The sequence below is a fragment of the Pyrus communis genome, chromosome 4 (genome assembly GCF_963583255.1).
Source record: "Pyrus communis chromosome 4, drPyrComm1.1, whole genome shotgun sequence".
In the NCBI taxonomy this organism is placed as follows: Eukaryota; Viridiplantae; Streptophyta; class Magnoliopsida; order Rosales; family Rosaceae; genus Pyrus; species Pyrus communis.
Genome location: NC_084806.1, coordinates 18,629,617 through 18,646,964, shown reverse-complemented (window position 1 = coordinate 18,646,964; position 17,348 = coordinate 18,629,617). Strand labels below are relative to the sequence as shown.

The following is a 17,348-nucleotide window of genomic DNA, read 5'->3' as shown; positions in this document are numbered from 1 at the left end:
GCACTACAGTCTAGTTGTATTCATCTTCACTTGTGAGAGCGGCTTTAAGTCCGATTCTCACCAAGTCGAAGTTGAATCACATTATTATGGCAAGCTCATTGTAAGGCTTAACACACTTTCTCATCCCCTTAAAGCTATTATAAGATATACATTGCGGAGGACAGTCTAGAGTCATCATACCCGAAGATGGGAAGGGTTGAGCGTTAGTGAAAATTCATCAATGGACACCAAAAGAGCACATTAAAGTTGCACATCTAAACAAGAGCTATTAGATTCATTCGGTCAAATGTCTAACAGTTTTACAAGAGAAAGCCTCTCAAGGTTAGAGGAACGGTGTGAGAGAGAGAGAGAGAGAGAGAGAGAGAGAGAGAGAGAGAGAGAGAGAGAGAGACGGTCTAGAGTCATCATACCCGAAGAGGGGAAGGGTTGAGCGTTTGTGAAAATTCATTAATGGACACCAAAAGCGCACATTAAAGTTGCACATCTGAACAAGAGCTATTAGATTCGTTCGGTCAAATGTCTAACAGTTTTACAAGAGAGAGCCTCTCAGGGTTAGAGGAACGATCTGTGTGTGTGCGTGTGTGTGAGAGAGAGAGAGAGAGAGAGAGAGTCATCATACCCGAAGAGGGGAAGGGTTGAGCGTTAGTGAAAATTCGTCAATGGACACCAAAAGCGCACATTAAAGTTGCACATCTGAACAAGAGCTATTAGATTCGTTCGGTCAATTGTCAGTTTTACAAGTTTACAAGAGAAAGCCTCTCAGGGTTAGAGGAACAATGTGTGTGTGTGTGTGTGTGTGTGTGTGTGTGTGAGAGAGAGAGAGAGAGAGGGAGAGGGAGAGAGGGAGAGGGAGAGAAATAGATAGGGCTTTTGCTTTGATGTCCACCAAACAGTCACTACTTGCTACTCTGATTCGATTCATACAAAGTTTTGATGCCAACAACAAAAACAAAACCTTAAACCCTAAATCTTCATACTCCAAAGTTTTGATTCTCCAAGACCCTAAACCCTAGATTTTTTGCAAAATCTAAACCTTCGTTCTTCATATATTTTTGTGATAAAATACCTTACCTTTGAATTTGGTATAATCTGTTCTCCAGCACGTTGAAAATTTGAATAAACTGATCGGCAAGGACAGCAGATTCTGATGGCATGAGAACTTGAAACCAAAAATGTAGCATGCATACTCCTATTTAATACTTTGTTCTCCAGCACGTTGAAATTTTGTAAAGATATCACTAATTAGATTTCACGACAAAATAGGAGAACTAAGTCTTATAAAGTTGATGGACGCAAAATAAAAGAAGTGAACACCTCAAAATTTCAAAAAGAAGAATACTTGCATAAATCTAATTCATCCTCCTGATGAGCTCGTTGATATAGTCTTCACGGTTTCCAGCATCACCACCTTCAACATAGTGATTTCTCTTCTTCTTCAGACCACCGAGAGGGGCCTTAAGCTTAAATGGCCAAAGGAAGTTGTTAGCCTCCTTGAAGTGAGGCCCAACAGTCAAGATTTCATGGATAAGATCCTCCACACAGATAATTCCAAACTTGCCCAAAGCCTGTGATTTCAAGAAATGTCAATGAAAGAACGCCAATGCGTTTAAACAAAAATTGATCACGTTATTAAACTTTACTAATCATGTACTTTCTCTACCTGTTCAACAATTGAATTGTCAGTCAAAGCAGTTCTCTGCTTGTTAAGTTTCCCATAACCCCTCTTGTAGATTAACTCCTTGACACTCTTCAAATTAGGATACCTGAAGTCCATTACATCAAATTAACAAAACAACCCGGGATAAACGATCATGAGACTATGAAGCTCGAAACGAAAAAAAATGACATACCCGTAGGTCACATAGGGTTCAACCCTGTGAAGCATGTTCAATGTGGCCTTATTTACTTTCAAGAACACACCATTGAATACCTGCAACAACCCAAAAATCGAATGAAAACCAGAGAATTAAAATATCAATTGCATTTTATTACTCTACTGCAATTACCCATTCCAGAAATACGAGATTCGATCAGGATTTTACCTGTCTCAATCGAAGAAGCTGCAAAATCTTCTTAGTTTTTGGGTCAATAGCATTGATTCTGAATGTTAAAAAACACCAAGACAATGATCACAATCAGCATTAAACCAAATACAAACCCAATCAACAAGTGGCCCTCTACCACAGTGGTAGAGAGGAGCGTTTGGCATGGGTTCGAACCCTTTCGGCTCCCTAATCCAACATTTTATCTAACAAATCGATTGTTTGAAAAACAAACAAAAAAAAAAAAAAAAAAAATACAAACGCAATCGGCATTAAACCAAATTCATACATACCCACGAATCCTGATGATGAACAACAGCTTGGCCTCTGGGTTTACATGAAACCCACCCTTCAGTTTTGCTTCGCGCTTCAATCGAATCAACTCCTTTTGCTGAAAAAAGGGGACAAATTAGACCATCAAAACCCAATTGAAATCCCAGTACCAATTCCAAAATTGATCAAATAAATAGAACAGTACTAATCAAACGTGTATTGCATATGTACCTCCTCATCGTACTCCTTGGCGTACTGCTTGGCCCGGTTGTAGATCAGCTTGCGGTTTTCGGAGCTCTTCTTCTTGGCAGATTCAAGGTCTTGCTTTTTAGCAAGGGCCCATTGCTCCTCTCTTTTTCTCTTCTTCAACACTGACTCTGGAACCACCGGCGCCGCCTTCACTTCTTCGGCCATCTCTCTCTCTCTGCAAAAATGGTATCAGGAGTAGAAGAAGTACAAAGGAGTAGAGTGCGGGTGGCGGCTGCAGGCAAAGAGAGATTGAGGAAACAAAATTTAGGGTTTTAGGTGGTGGCTATAATCTAGAGCTGACAATGCGTTGCGTTTAGTGGATTTGGGTCAGATTGAGCAAAAACTGTTTTTATATGGATGATCTAAATTCGACCCGTTAAGCTAATTAGTAATCCAAATTCGATCTATTATATTAATAAATTAACCACTTCACCCATTAACTAGAGATTTTTGAAATTTTATTTGATAGTGTTGCGTTAAATTGGACTCAGTTACTGTTCGAACAAACTATTTTCGTCAAGTGTTTCTTCGTTACTCAACGCTACAAAAATGCTTGAAAGAGAAAGTTACGAGTGTGTCATTCTTAGATGTTGTCAACAAGTAAAAGTTTTGTTGTGTGAGTGTGTATTGGCTTTTCTTAACTTCAGAACCAAACAATTATGAGAGAGAGAGAGACTGAGACAATGGACGTAGGACCTAATAATAAGTAGATTTTCAATTTTTACTTGGTTGTAACTTAAACACAAAGCTCAATCGGTTAGAATGAGACCAAACAAATTCTCTCTAGTTTCTCTTTCTAGAAAAACAAACTCTCTTTATTGAAACACCAACCCAACATTCTACTTCGTGGCCAGCCCTAACCTTTAGCTTGGGTGTCGATGGCAACCTACCCTTATTTTCTTCTCCGTCCCTTTTTCTCACAATCCGCTATACCCTCCCACTTCTCCTCCTTCTTCCCTTTCATCTCCTCTGCCATATCCTTTTTTTCTTCCATTTCCCTCTTTTCCTCCCCTCCCATCTCCTCTACCCCTTTCCTCTTACAGCTTCCCACCCCCTCTTCCTTCCTAGTCTTGTTTTTCACCCATTTTTACTACTTTCTATTTGTTATTTTTCCTTCCTCCCCCCTCTTTAGCCATGATATCCATCCCACCTCCATCATATGCTTGGATCTGCAGGCTCCGATCCGAAATTGGATATTAGATCCACTTCCTTCCCTCACTTTTCCTCCCCCAACCCGCATGACGGTTCCCATCTAGACCAAGTGTTCTATAGCCTCCATCACAGTAAGGGTATTTTACATACCCCTTAACCTCACTTTCTATCCATATGGTAATTTGTTTGTATATATTTGCCGGGGTTTGTGAAGGGATTTTGGATCTGGTATCTATGCTCTTGATTCAGAGTTTGGCTTCCTTTAAGGATGCGACGGTGACAATGATTTGGTTTATATTGCTTTAGATTAGGTTTTTTGTTGTTTGCTTTTTCTACCTACATGCCTAAGTTTGTTTGGACCTCCTATTGTATCTTGGGTTACAACTTTTATTTTGTCTGAGCCATTTGCTTTACCTACTCTTGTTTATGAGAGGCCTTTGGGTCTCTCTTTCTTGTACTAGTTTTTTAATGAAAGTAATTTTGTTTGAAAAAAAAAAAAAAAAAAAAAACATAAATCCATTTCGGCTAAATCGCCAAAATGGTCCATGAGATTTCAAATCAATAGAAGTGGTTCTTGAGATTGTCCACCATCTATCATTTTGGTAATTCCGTTAAAAACTCTGTTAAGTGTCCTTGAGCTCTTGGCCGGAAGTTTGGGCAATTTTCAAAGCTTCGTAACTCAATCGTTTTTTAACCAAATTCAACCCATAATATATCAAAATGAAGATAGGAAAGTGTAGAATAAGATTATACCTATTTGGAAGTCCAATGGTTGCTGGAGATGACTGGAAAATAGCCTCAAAGTTTACTGGTCCGAGGGAAAACTCGCCGGAAACTGGGTAAAATTTAAACTTTCGTAACTTCTTCAATACTCAACGAAATCAAGTGATTAAAAAATAAAAATCATACTTCTCGACGAGACGAAGGGAATGGTACCTTTTTTGATGGCTAAATCTCTGTGATTTGGCCGAAAACTGCTCGAAGTGGTTATCTTGGTCTCGAAAGTGGCTAAATCGCCGTCATTTTTGAATTATTTGATTTCGTTGAGTATTGAAGAAGTTATGAACGTATAAAATTTACTCAGTTTCCAACGAATTTTCCAGTTTTCCCTTGGACCAGTCAACTTTGAGGATATTTTCCTGCCATCTCCGGCAACCATTGGGCTTTCAAATAGGTATAATCTCATTCTACACTTTCCTATCTTCATCGTGATATATTATGAATCGAATATGGTTAAGAAACGATTGAATTACGAAGCTTTGAAAATTGCCCAAACTTCTGGCCAAGAGTTTCGGGACACTTAACGGAGTTTTTAGCAGAAGGACCAAAATGATAGATGGTGGACAATCTCAGGAACCACTTCTATTAATTTGAAATCTTAGGGACCAAAGTGATTTGTTATGCAAATCTTAGAGACCGTTTTGACGATTAAGCCATCCATTTCACGGTGAGTGATGAGTACTCCAATATAATGTTATTGTTCGTAATTATGTCAAACTCCATGTCCGAATATTGAATCACAGCCACGAATAAACCCTAATTCCTCCTAAAACCTCATCAGTCGGCGTTGGAGCCTTCTCCCTCCTCGTCCTCCTCCAATAAACCTACTCAGAGCAGAATCCTCGCATGCCCAAATCCCTAACAAGCACGCAGGAGGACGCTATCAACCCTACCCTTCTCGCATTCAAGCCTCGCCAAGTTCTGCTCGCAAACCGAGACATGGAGCACAGGAAGCCTAATAGCTCTGCCGACGGAGCACAAACTCTGAGTCCCGACCAGAAGGGTCCACTCCTCCGCGCCGTGGCTCGGTTCCTGGAAAACAATGGGTTCTCCAAAACCTTGAAAAAGTTCCTTTCTGAAGCTGGAATCGAGGTCGGCCCTTGTCTATTTTCTGTTTGGTTGCCTGGAAAAATATGAAAATGCAGAGCATACATGAATTTTTATTGTTGCATTCTCAACAAGTTGTTTTGAACATTGATTAATTACCATTGGTCTTTCGTCTCATCAAAATGTGCAGTTAAATCATTTTCGTCAATTTCGTTAGAACTTCTATGAAAAGCTAAATTAAGGGGCAAATATGAAAAATCATATAAAAAAATTTGTATCAATAGTCCCTCAACTTTAATTCAACTGGAAAAATGGTCCTCAACTTTAATCCAATTGGAACCATGATTCCACCATTGCTCCAATTTGATTAAAATTGAAGGACCAAAGACCATTGCAACAATTTACTCTTGAAAAATGCCTAAATGGTCGATGCATTCTCTGTAGAGCATTTTACAGTTTGTTTTGGACCTTCAGTAGTTAATCCAGTATTGTTATCGTATCCGTTATGATTTTTTCGTTGGCCTGGTTCATATCTAATATGAATGAATAGTAATGCACTCGTAACATTGTCGCATAAGATGGAGTTGGACAATTTCTTAACCAAGTATTAGACTTTCAATACGATAAGTGTCTACTGTATTCTGTGGTTGATAGTGAATTGAATTCAGAATTGGTTATTGACCCTTTTGCAGAAAAGTGAACTGAAGGATTTGCCACTGGATTTGGGAGAAATTTACTGCAAGTATTCTGAGATGTGGTGAGTTGACCAATTCTTCAACTTATTTTTCTTCTCTTAATGAATTTATATGAAGACGGTCATCAATTGTAACTTCTTCTCAAATACTTTTAAAATGGTTCTTTAAATCGTTACACGCTTTTATTTAAAGTATTCAACGGTATGAGTTTAATACAGATGATATTTTTTGTGTGGCAACATAAATTACGAAACTTTTTTTGTTTCTGATTTTTTGTAAGTTCAGCGATGTGGAGTTAGAAAGAAGGATGGTATTATGCTAATCTTTCATGGTATAGGTATTTGGGATTTGATGATTTTGTAGTGTTCCTTTAGTAGGAAATCAATGTTATCACAACTGTGATAGATTTTGTTTTAATGCTTAAGTAGTTTCAAATTAAAGGATTTTCTTTTAAATAATAGTTTTAATTAGAGGGTTATCTTAGGTTTTTGTTCAACATCCTAGAATTCTGCTGATGGCAATCACTAGCATGAAATCTAATTGGAAAAATCCTGATGCTGTCTGGCAGACTGCCATAATGCCTCAAATACATTTGGTGATTATACTGTTGTTTAGATAAACATTAAATTTCAGTTTCTATTCTAATTTAACTTGTGTTTCTCTGTTATGTAGTAGTGGAGACACAAATGTCCACAGCGAGGAGAAAGGTATGCAGGAATTTATAAATATTTTTGTTTTTCATTGTGCATTTCTCTCTCTCTCTCTCTCTCTCTCTCTCTCTCTCTTTCTGTCTCTCTTTCTTTCTCTTATGCGTATGAATATGAGTCTCAGGATGTAGTTATATGTTCATTATTTGTATGTAGTGCTTATGTTAGTCTTTTAATTCTGCACAGTATTTAAGGATACCTTCCAATTGCTGGTAATGGCGGATAAGTTATCCAAGGAGGCAAGGAAGTCCAAGATAGCTTCTGGTTCTCTTGCTGGTGCAGCCGAAGAACATCAATCAGAGCAGTTTCTTGGTGCAACTGAAAAAAAAATTAAAGATGCTGTACTTTTAAAGGAAAATGGTGTTGGTGATTCTGAGATAGAAAAGAAACCAAAGGTTAAGAAGAAAAAGAAGAACAAGTCAAGTACCGATTCTTTCAGTGCTGGTGTAGAGCAGCATGGCTTGGAAGGAAAAAATGATGCAATTGAAATTGGTAAATCAGTTGCTGATGACAATCCAATGGATGGGAAGAGTGTCAAACCTAAAAGTAAGAAAAAAAAGAAAGATGGTTTGGTTTCTGAAAGTTTAGGTGGTGAGAAGGGGAAGGCGCTTAGTATAGGAGATAGGAATGGAACTAGTTCTGGAAAATATGATTTCAAGATATCAGATGTGGATGCTACTGATAAGGAGAATAAAGGTTCCAAAAAAAGAAAAAGATTAGCTTCTGAAGGAAATGATTCACAGCCTGCCGACAACAAAGAAGATGAAGAATCCAAGTGCAGGAAGGTAGAGAGCTCAAAATCATCCAAGGGAAATGAGCAACCAGTAAATAACAATGCATCACAAGGAAAAGCTGAAAATTTTGGTGAACTAGATAAAAGTGCTGAGAAGTCTTCTATTAAGAAAAACAAGAAGCAACACAATGGTTCAGCTGAGGTATTTCCTTGATCTTTATGAGTGATAGGAACCATTTGAGATGTGATCTATTCATGCAGCCTTGTTTGAGATTCTCTAGGTTCTACATGATTTGGCATGTTCTACATGACTTGTCAGATGCATTTTCCTTCATTTTTTTTTATGTGAATCAAAATCAATGAAAATCTCGCCTCAAATTGAACTCTTTATCTTCATTTGTTACTTTTTTCAAGCTCTTTTGTCCTAGTATTATTTAGATCTAATTTTACTGATTTTGCAGGTGGTATGAAGTCGTATTCTTTTAACTGTTCACTAAGTCATTTCAAATGAGTTCTTTCTTGGGAAATTTTCTTCTCAACTATTATTGTGATCTATATTATGCATGAGTTTCGCGTGTGGTGCTTGATGTTGTTGTTGGATTCATGCTTGTTTCCTTTTCTCTATTTCTCAATTTCTCTCTTGCGCATTATACTTATGTAACTTCAGGGTTAAACAATGTTGATAAATGCTGTTAGTGCAGCCAAAGACTGCATTTCAAAGGGTAAAAGCCGATGAGGTGGAATTTGTTGATGAGAAGCTTCGAGATAATTCTTACTGGGCAAAGGTGTGAGACTGATTAGCTTATGTATTATCTTCTTGTAAGCTGTACTTATCTTTGTCCCCACTAATTTCTCGCTCTCAATTCTGTGCAGGATGGTTCGGAGATTGGCTATGGTGCAAAAGCACAAGAGATTCTTGGGCAAGTCAGAGGAAGGTGTGTATGCTGATTGCCACTTATTTATTAAAGTTAACTAAAGATGTTGTATTTTAAACTGTTTTATGCTCTTTTGAATTTTCATCTTGCTTTTCCTTTTGGAGCAATGCTAGTTAGATGAACAAAACCGACACTCTGATAGACGTGGCTCCCACATACAAATGGTAGGGCACACCTCTATTAGAGAGTGGGTCAGTTTTTTGTAGTCCAAAGCGTTGTTCCCATTTGTATTGTTAAATCTTATAGTGGTTGGTTGGATTAAAAACCGAACAAGTTTGCAGTTTTCACATAGTTATCTGGTGAAAACTTTTATGGTTATATTATAGCATATATAAAAATATTGTATTTTATGATTATAAAACACCTGTGAAGCTTTAATGGATTGCTGCAAGGCCTGCCATTTTTGGTGGCATGGACATGTTTGTAATTATGAAAAAAAAGATGCACATCACTGGCAAGTTCAAACCAACATGCCCATTAAGTCAGTGTAGTTGAGATAAGGATTTCATGTGAATGACTCAATCAAGATATACAATCTATACATACACACATGTATATGCAATCGGGTGAGGATGACACCAATCCTGGATAAAATGAATTGTGAGGAATAATTGTTTGAGATGGTTTGGTTATGTTTAGTGAAGGGCGTTAAATGTAATAGGATTTATTTGATTTAAGTTGGACTCAGGCTATGGACAGGTTGTAGGTTGACGGACAGTTAATTTGGGTGTTAATTGGGTAAACAGCCAGTGGGGTTCACAGTGAAAAAAAATAAAAAATCATCTAGCTGACTTGTAATCAAATCTACATTTAGATGTCTCTTGTGCCTTAATTTGTTTGAACGGAGACCCCTCATACTGCCTTGGAAGTCAACTTGGATAAAGAATGGAATGGGGGTTCAGTAGTTAAAATGTTCAGAGAAGAAAAATCCAGCATCATACTAGAAGAGGGAAAGGGTTAAGGGTTAGAGGATCATCTGTGAAAGCTGTGACAAACATAAATGGTATAAATCCTTTTGTTTTTTTTTTTTTTTTTTTTTTTGAGAACAAATGGTATAAATCCTTTCTACATATTGGCTGTTAGGAAATAATTGTACTGTTAGAAAAACATGTTACTTCTATGCAAATGAATTTTTGTTTTTTGTATTCATCAAAATTTTATGTCTTTCCGCATTTTCAAACGCATAAGTTAGAGTTACATTATTTTCAGAAAAACAGGGACCACGTCTCTTAAGTCTTTGCTCTCTCCTATTTCTTCACCTTTAACCATCCTTCTCTTTTTCTCCTGTGGACCTCTACTATAGTGAAATTGGTTTTGATGGGAAAACTCCTACGTATTTCAAGTTTCAACTAATGCACTGTTTTTGAGCGCCTGTGCACAACATGTGGATCCTATGGCTAATAACCCCACTCCTTTTGTTTGTAATCCAACACTACAGTGTAAAATAATTGCCGCTCACAGTTTCGCAAAAACTGTCATCCAGTAGAGCAGGACTCCTGAACTATTTTTCATCTGTCCTACTAGGGTTTGGATAGGGAAGGGGTTTTAAAATATATTTCTTGTGTACAGAAAGAGCTGAATGATTTGACACTCTTAAACATAAATATTCAAAAATAAAAAAGATAACTAGTGTCTTTCTTACTATTATTGAGCTAATTGTGATGCTTCCTGTTGAGAACTACGTTAGACCTCAAGCTTTATGTCCTTCATTCACACATGCACGTGTGCACACACCACGCTAGAATGCCTCGCGCTCTTTAGGCACTTGTTTCTTAATTATGCTTTACATTGAATTTGCAGGGATTTTCGGCATGAAAAGACCAAGAAGAAGCGTGGGACATACAGAGGAGGGCTGATTGATCTGCAGTCACACTCGGTCAAGTTCAATTATTCTGATGAAGATTAATCGGAAAGTTTTCTAAGGCACAAATCAAGACCGGTATTCACTTGCAGAAACGTTTTCTTCCTTGACCTAGCATGATACCGGCCTATTTTATATTTACAAAAGTTTTCAATGAAAGGACTAGCGTCTACCTATTTAGAGTTTATTATAACTCTTCCTCTTCTTATTGATGAAACGAGCCATTTTATTCCCTTCTGAAACACGGAAGGCTGGCTCCAGTCCTTTGATAGTATTTTGGCTACAGAGTATTTATGTGATGAGTTAAGTTTCTTTGTAACCGTTTTATTCGTTCTGTTCTTCTTCTCTTTTGTTGTTTTTTATTTTTTCGTGCTAGTAATTGTTAACTCGAAAGACTTTGGTTTTCAAAAATTTGCATGTCTAGCCGCAAATAGTTTATGCATGACTGGTACATCTTTTTCCATATAAAATGAACTCATCGAGGAAGCCGTGTCCTCTCCCCACACAGATTGTAGGAGCTGTTTGAAGATATGCTTACATGTTTTTTTCGCATTTTTATACATGTTTTGAGTGCAAGGATAAATGTTCTTAAATCTTTATCACTTCTGTGGTTGGGTTGTGTTGTGCCCCCATTAACCTCTAGCTTTATCAAAGCTAGGTCTAGGACTACTGCCCAAAACTGAAAAAAAATAGCCAAAATTGGAGAATATAGGTGGGTTAGAATTTGATAGATTTTCCACGTCTCCGAGAATTGCCCATCGTTGGATTGGATATTTTTGTTCATGCGTTTCACTCAAACACGTGCTCCTGCATCACTCAGTATGTGTTTGTGATTCATATTTTTGCTCATGTGTTTGACTCAACAACCACATGTGCTCTTGCGTCACTCAATATGTGTTTGTGATACACATGTTTCACATTTTTAGGTTAAGTGGCGGGTGTGCTGATTGTATTGCATTCCGTTTATTTTTTTTTTTTTTTGGGCAAAATGGTATTTGCATGCTTTGAAGTATAATTTTCTCCTTCGTGTTTTCATAAAATTATAGGGCATGATGTATTTTTTTAGAGTTCCAATAACAACTTAAACAGTACACTTAATCGGATAAAATTTAAGTTTTCACTAATGAATACTCTTACTCATTTTTTGGCTTGGCCTAATAAAAAATCTCACGCGTTCTTTGTTTTTAAAAGCCCAAAAAAAAAATATTAACATATACATTTTTTTAAACAATAAAACGTATGTTAAGATATCATTAGCCAAAATCAAAAGATAACTACTCACTAAACAGTACATTTTGATCACCACCACAAACTATCTGTATGCTCATCATACACTTAATTATATACCACGTGTTATTTCACTTAACTTTGGTTATTTTTCTTCAAAAGTGAAAAAGTAACTTTAAATGTGAAACTTAACTAGAGTTAAGTGAAATAACATATGGCAAATAATTAGGTGTGTAGTGATCATACACCATAGTTATGGTGCAGAGCAAAAATACCCCCTCACTAATGAGTATCCAAGTATTATCCCACTCAATAGACTGCTCATTTTCTCAATCTAATTCTTTAATATTTAATATTCGCTTTATCACTTTTTCTTAGCTTTTGACAAAGGGAAGGCGACGGTAACCTATAAAGATTATATTCCATGCATCATGTAGAAAAAAAGGCTTGCTTCTATCATATTTTCAACATCTTATGCTATATCTATCCATTTATTTGAGTCACTAGTATGAATTATTATTAGAGGTATTTGTCGATTTCTCTCTCGAACTTGCATTGAGTTGTTAATTTTCTCCCTTAACTTTGATTTTAGTATTATTCTCCTAAACTTTTATAATTAGCCAGTTTTCTCCATGACGTTAGATTTTAGGATTTTCCATCCAATTTTCTATCCATTTTGGTCACATGGGAAATGTTTGAGGGTAATTAAGTAATTTTATCCCAAATATGGACAACATATTGTTAATTTTTCTTCTTCGTCTCTTCCGCTAGTTGTCTCTGGCTCCTTTTTGTTTGAATTAACCATGGAAGTCCAATTAACAACTGCAAAGTATTGGCTTTGCACCACATTTACCAAATTAAATTTTCTTTTTGTCGTGATACATGTGATGTCCGCATGATAAGATGGATTGAAAATTGGATGAAAATTTTCAAAACCTAACGTAGGGTGGGAGAGGGGCGGGGGAGTTTGGCTTTTATAAAAAATCAATGGGGTAATCGCATAAAATTAAAATTTAGGAAAGAAATTAACAACTTAATACAAGTTCGAAGACAAATTAACAAATAAGTCTGGTTATTATATTTATTATTATATAGTGTGTGGGACAAGATACTTTAGTTTTTCCAAAAGCAATAAAGATAATTTACCAAAAACAGAAAACTGGAAATTCTTGTACATATGTCCCTTGCTTTCAATTGAAGCGAAGCTTGGAAGTTGGACCATATATAAAGATACTTTCGTGGGGATTTGGGAGGACTTTGTCTACCAATCACCATAAAACCATAGCTTGAATATGAAGTAAGGTTGGTGCAGTTGCTTTGTAATAGCAGGCTAAAGTGTTAAAAAAAATCAAATAAGGAGAAAAAGAACAAACTGATTATAAACTCTGACTATTATTTCATCTAGTGAAAAGAAACAAGAGCATAATATATTTGCCAAGAAAGTTACGTAATCCGAAAAAGTAGATCTTGCTAACTTTTTTCTTTTTTTTTTCAAAGGTAAGAATTTTATTAAATTTGAATGAAAATGTTTACATCAGAAGTCAACGGATTAAACCACCATTGTGGCTCAAGACCATCACCACAATGAAAGCCCCCTTCTTGCGCAACAAACGAAGCCCACTAGATGTGCTACCTTGTTACAAATTCGAGGAGCAAAGATAAATTTTACTAACCTCAATTGTTGTTTCAAACACTGAATATCAAAGAGGATGCTTTCAATCACAACATCATGTTGCATATTCCCATTAAGCATATCTACAAGACACTTGGAGTCTGACTCTACCTGGACAACCACAAAGTCTTTATCAATACCAGCCAACCCCACTGCTCGTATCACATTCGCCTCCGCCATCAAACTAGATTCATATGGCAAGTCTCCACGGAAATAGATTGGAAATTTTAAAGTTAACCATGTCCTTGTAAGTTTCAAGCTTTTTGGAGCTTAGGCCAAAGTAATTACTTTTTCTTCTAATATATGTGTGTGTTTGTGTGTATACATTTTCTAATAAATTGGATTGGTTTAAGAGTATGATTATCTTGTAGGCAATGTTTTAAAAATTTCCGGCTAGCGCTGCTTAGGCTTCAGGCGGCTGGCCAACACCACGATTAATTTCTAGGTGTTTAAAAGTTAAGAAATGGTGTCGAGACTTACCCAGGCGCCCACCCAACTGCTAGACTCATCCACCCGCCCGTCTAGACCTGCCCACCCGCCTAGGTTGCGACACTCACTTAAACAAAAAATAGATAACTTTCATTTTACATTATATTTTTCAATAAATTGTAAAATACTTGTTGGATACTTGGATGAACACTAATTATATACTTGTTCTTCATGTTTCCAATATATTATAATACTTTATAATCTATGTCGTTCTATCTTGCAATTTATGTATCCTACAACTATGTATTTTTTTTTAAAATATAAGTAAACATTTATATATATGATATAATAAATTTAATTAAAATTATAAAATCCGATTAGGCCCCTGCCTAGACGCCTAGGCGCTAGGTCCCTACACGCCATCCGACTAGCTTCTAGTGCCTTTTAGAACTTTGCTTGTAGATATATTTTTAATATACATGGTACAATTAATAGACTCATCGATTCTGAACAACAGTGATATTCACACACTTTTTTTTTCTTCATACACATTTTTGTTAATTTTTATTTTTAAATTGATTAAATTACAAGAGAATGAAATGAAAGAACGTGGACAGAAGCAGGTAATGTCAATGTGGTTGCGGGTCATGGTTGTTATTGTTAGAGAAGCTGCTCAACCACTCTTTTTTTATAACTTGATGGGTTTTGCCTTTTAAGCTCAGGCAAAGTTGAATGGAATGGTACAATGATATCTTATCTCAAAGCTATAATTTTGACACAAAAATGCCCCACTGATTTGGACAGTTAGCAAGAAAAATGATACAAGGAAGATGAAGTGAAATTATGCACAACCGAACTTAGACGAAGTTATAAATATCAGAGTAGTTGAACAATTTACCTAGAGTATTAGCAATCTTCCTTTTTTTGAACTTTTTCTTTGTTTTGTTTTAACCTTCTTCTAGCTATATTTGAAAAGTTGCAAAAGAGGTATTAGGAGAATCTTAAGGGATTTGCTCCACATGAAAAGGAATCTTTGTGGTGGAAGAAGGAGGCACAAAAAAATGTTAAGGCCAAGAAGGAGCGTTGTAAAGTTCTATACAAGGATAGTACCAATGAAAACTGTGAGAAGTATAAAATAGAGAAAAAGGAGGCGAAGAAAGCCATGAAAGAAGCGAAGCTAGTGGCTCTTTCATGGCTTTTGACGATATGTATAAGCGATTATATACCAAAGAAGGAGAGTTCGACATCTATAAACTGGTTAGAGCAAAGGAAATGAAGACAAGAGACCTGAACCAAGTAAGGTGCATCAAGGATGACAATGGAAATGTTCTAGAGACAAAGAATGCAGTTCAAGACAGATGGAGAGCTTATTTCATAATTTTTTTAATGAAGGACACAAAATTAGTACTTCTTTAGGTGAGTTGAGTAACTTGGAAGAGCGTAAAAATTACTCCTTCTAATGCCAAACCAGAAAAGAAAAAGTGGTTGTAACTTTGAAAAACATGAAGCATAGAAAAAGTGGGTCTCGACGATATACTGATCAAAGTGTAAAAGGCCTTGGGAGAGACGGGTATAGCATGGCTACAAACCTTTTCAATTTTGAAAAAAAAGAAGATGTCAAATGAGTGGCATAAAAAGTACTTTGGTGTCTATCTTCAAGAATAAGGGTGACATACAAAATTGCATAAACTAGTTAATGAGTCATATAATGAAGCTTTGGGAGAAAGTAATTGAGCATAGATTAAGATAAGAGAGACTAATCTTAGACGATCAATTCGGGTTGGGTGCTTGACTATGGAGGCAATTTATCTCTTACGGAGATCAATGAAACGATATAGAGATATGCAAAAGGATTTGCGCATGATCTTTATAGACTTGAAAAAAAAGTGTATGATAGGATCCCAAGAGAAATTCTTTAGAGGATTCTAGAGAAGAAAGGAGTACAAGTAACATATATCGAAACAATAAAGGATATGTATGATGAAGCAATGACTATAATAAGAACTCATTAAGGACAAACTAAAAGCTTTCCCATAATCATAGGGTTACCCAAGGCTCTGCTATAATTTTGACTCTCCTCTAGACCTTGCTCTTTAATGTAACCATCAATAGACTAGACTTAACAAATTAGAGAATAACTAAAAACACATAAGATTTATACTGGTTCAGCAAAAGTTTTGCATGCATCTAGTTATGATTTCTCTGGATAGAGAAACCACGCCTTCTTTGATAATAATAGAGTTACATTACTTTTGCAAAACCCTAAACTATCCCCTCTTTGTCCCTCTCAGCTGTTTCTAGTTGTTCTCACATATTTGTAGCCAGTAGTGGATACAGAGAGACCTGGGAGGTCCCAGGACCCCTCGGTGACCCTAAATTGCTGCTAGAAATTTTCCGGGGACCCCTCGTACTCAAACACAAGGTCTGTGCAGTGCAAGTTGAAGGTTGTAGGTTGCAACAATATCTTTTTCTCGGAGAAAATGATTGTGCATTGAGAAGAAAGAAAATCCTCTTTTAACAATTGGCCCAAAACGACAGTGTTTTGGCCAATTGTTTTAATTAAATTTTTTTTAAAAAAACAATGGACAAAACGCCATCGTTTGTCCATTGTTTTAAATCCTAGCCCCAACCCCACATCTTTCCCCATTGTCTCACCCTTCCTCACTCTTCTGCTTCCCCTAGTGCCCAACTTTAACATATTCAACCAAATTCCAATCCCCAACTCCCTAGATTTCAAAACCCCAAAATTCTAAATCCCACCCAATCCCATATTATAATTTTATTACTCCAATACTGGTTAACAATTCAAGTAAGTTTTTTGGTATTCTAATCTAATCTCAATTAAATTATATTAGATATTGATGAAGATTTTTAGTCTATTATTGATATGATTGTTGATATGTTTTATGTTTATACTCATTTGATCATTATAATTTAAATGGAATTTTTGTTTATTGGTTATTTGGTATATGTTTTGTGTTTTTTGTTAAATGTGTAGTTTAGAGATAAGAAATATGGAAAGATTTTTCAAGCCAAAGCCAATAGGACCATCTATTTGTTTGGGTAGTTTGAACTCAAGACAAAATGAGTGTGACATTGATTTTAATAATCTTGAGAGAGACCCAGGAAAAAGAATTCGAATGAAGGACTATCCTCCTAATATTTAAGATGAGGTCCGAAGAGCGTATTTGCAAATGGAACCTTATAGGCCTACAAAGCATGAGTTCTTATACACTTTGCATGCAAAGAAAAAGCGACGATTTGTTGTTTTGTGGTTTGAAGAATATGATTGGTTGGAGTATAGTATATCTAAAGATGCAGTATTTTGTCTTCATTGCTATCTCTTTACAATTAACTTTTCACAATTAGGAAGTGATGCCTTCATTGGAGTAGGCTTTAAGAAATGGAAGAATGCAAGAGAATGTTTTGACAAACATGTTGGTCCTATTGGTAGTGTCCACAATAAGGGTAGAAAAGTGGCTAGTTATCTAACGAACCAAAAGACACATCTTGAACCAGTTATGATCAAACAATCAGAAGAAGAGT

At 36.2% G+C, this 17,348-nt stretch overlaps 2 protein-coding genes across 2 annotated transcripts; one reads left to right on the top strand and one right to left on the bottom strand.

Moving 5' to 3' along the window:
* Positions 1–1,222: 1,222 nt before the first annotated feature.
* LOC137731129 (large ribosomal subunit protein uL30y-like) lies at positions 1,223–2,865 on the bottom strand. Its single transcript, XM_068470220.1, has 6 exons — positions 2,547–2,865; positions 2,336–2,433; positions 2,043–2,100; positions 1,851–1,930; positions 1,661–1,763; positions 1,223–1,565 (listed from the first exon to the last, which is right to left on the bottom strand). Exons 1-6 carry the CDS (start codon positions 2,727–2,729, stop codon positions 1,350–1,352), a joined length of 738 nt encoding a protein of 245 aa, XP_068326321.1. The 5' UTR covers positions 2,730–2,865; the 3' UTR covers positions 1,223–1,349.
* A 2,391-nt stretch (positions 2,866–5,256) lies between these two features.
* LOC137731792 (suppressor protein SRP40-like) lies at positions 5,257–10,784 on the top strand. Its single transcript, XM_068471010.1, has 7 exons — positions 5,257–5,588; positions 6,236–6,300; positions 6,911–6,945; positions 7,132–7,880; positions 8,380–8,463; positions 8,552–8,613; positions 10,414–10,784. The coding sequence occupies exons 1-7, from the start codon at positions 5,343–5,345 to the stop codon at positions 10,517–10,519; spliced, it is 1,347 nt and encodes a 448-aa protein (XP_068327111.1). The 5' UTR covers positions 5,257–5,342; the 3' UTR covers positions 10,520–10,784.
* Positions 10,785–17,348: the final 6,564 nt, after the last annotated feature.

What these genes read in the sequence shown, in the direction of transcription:
- LOC137731129 (XM_068470220.1), bottom strand. Translation starts at nt 2,729, where the DNA reads ATGGCCGAAGAAGTGAAGGCGGCGCCGGTGGTTCCAGAGTCAGTGTTG. An exon ending in CCAAGGAGTACGATGAGGAG is followed by an intron (nt 2,434 to 2,546) that starts GTACATATGCAA and finishes CCCTTTTTTCAG; the next exon opens with CAAAAGGAGTTGATTCGATT. An exon ending in ACAATTCAATTGTTGAACAG is followed by an intron (nt 1,566 to 1,660) that starts GTAGAGAAAGTA and finishes TTGAAATCACAG; the next exon opens with GCTTTGGGCAAGTTTGGAAT.
- LOC137731792 (XM_068471010.1), top strand. Translation starts at nt 5,343, where the DNA reads ATGCCCAAATCCCTAACAAGCACGCAGGAGGACGCTATCAACCCTACC. An exon ending in TTTCTGAAGCTGGAATCGAG is followed by an intron (nt 5,589 to 6,235) that starts GTCGGCCCTTGT and finishes ACCCTTTTGCAG; the next exon opens with AAAAGTGAACTGAAGGATTT. An exon ending in CTTGGGCAAGTCAGAGGAAG is followed by an intron (nt 8,614 to 10,413) that starts GTGTGTATGCTG and finishes TTGAATTTGCAG; the next exon opens with GGATTTTCGGCATGAAAAGA.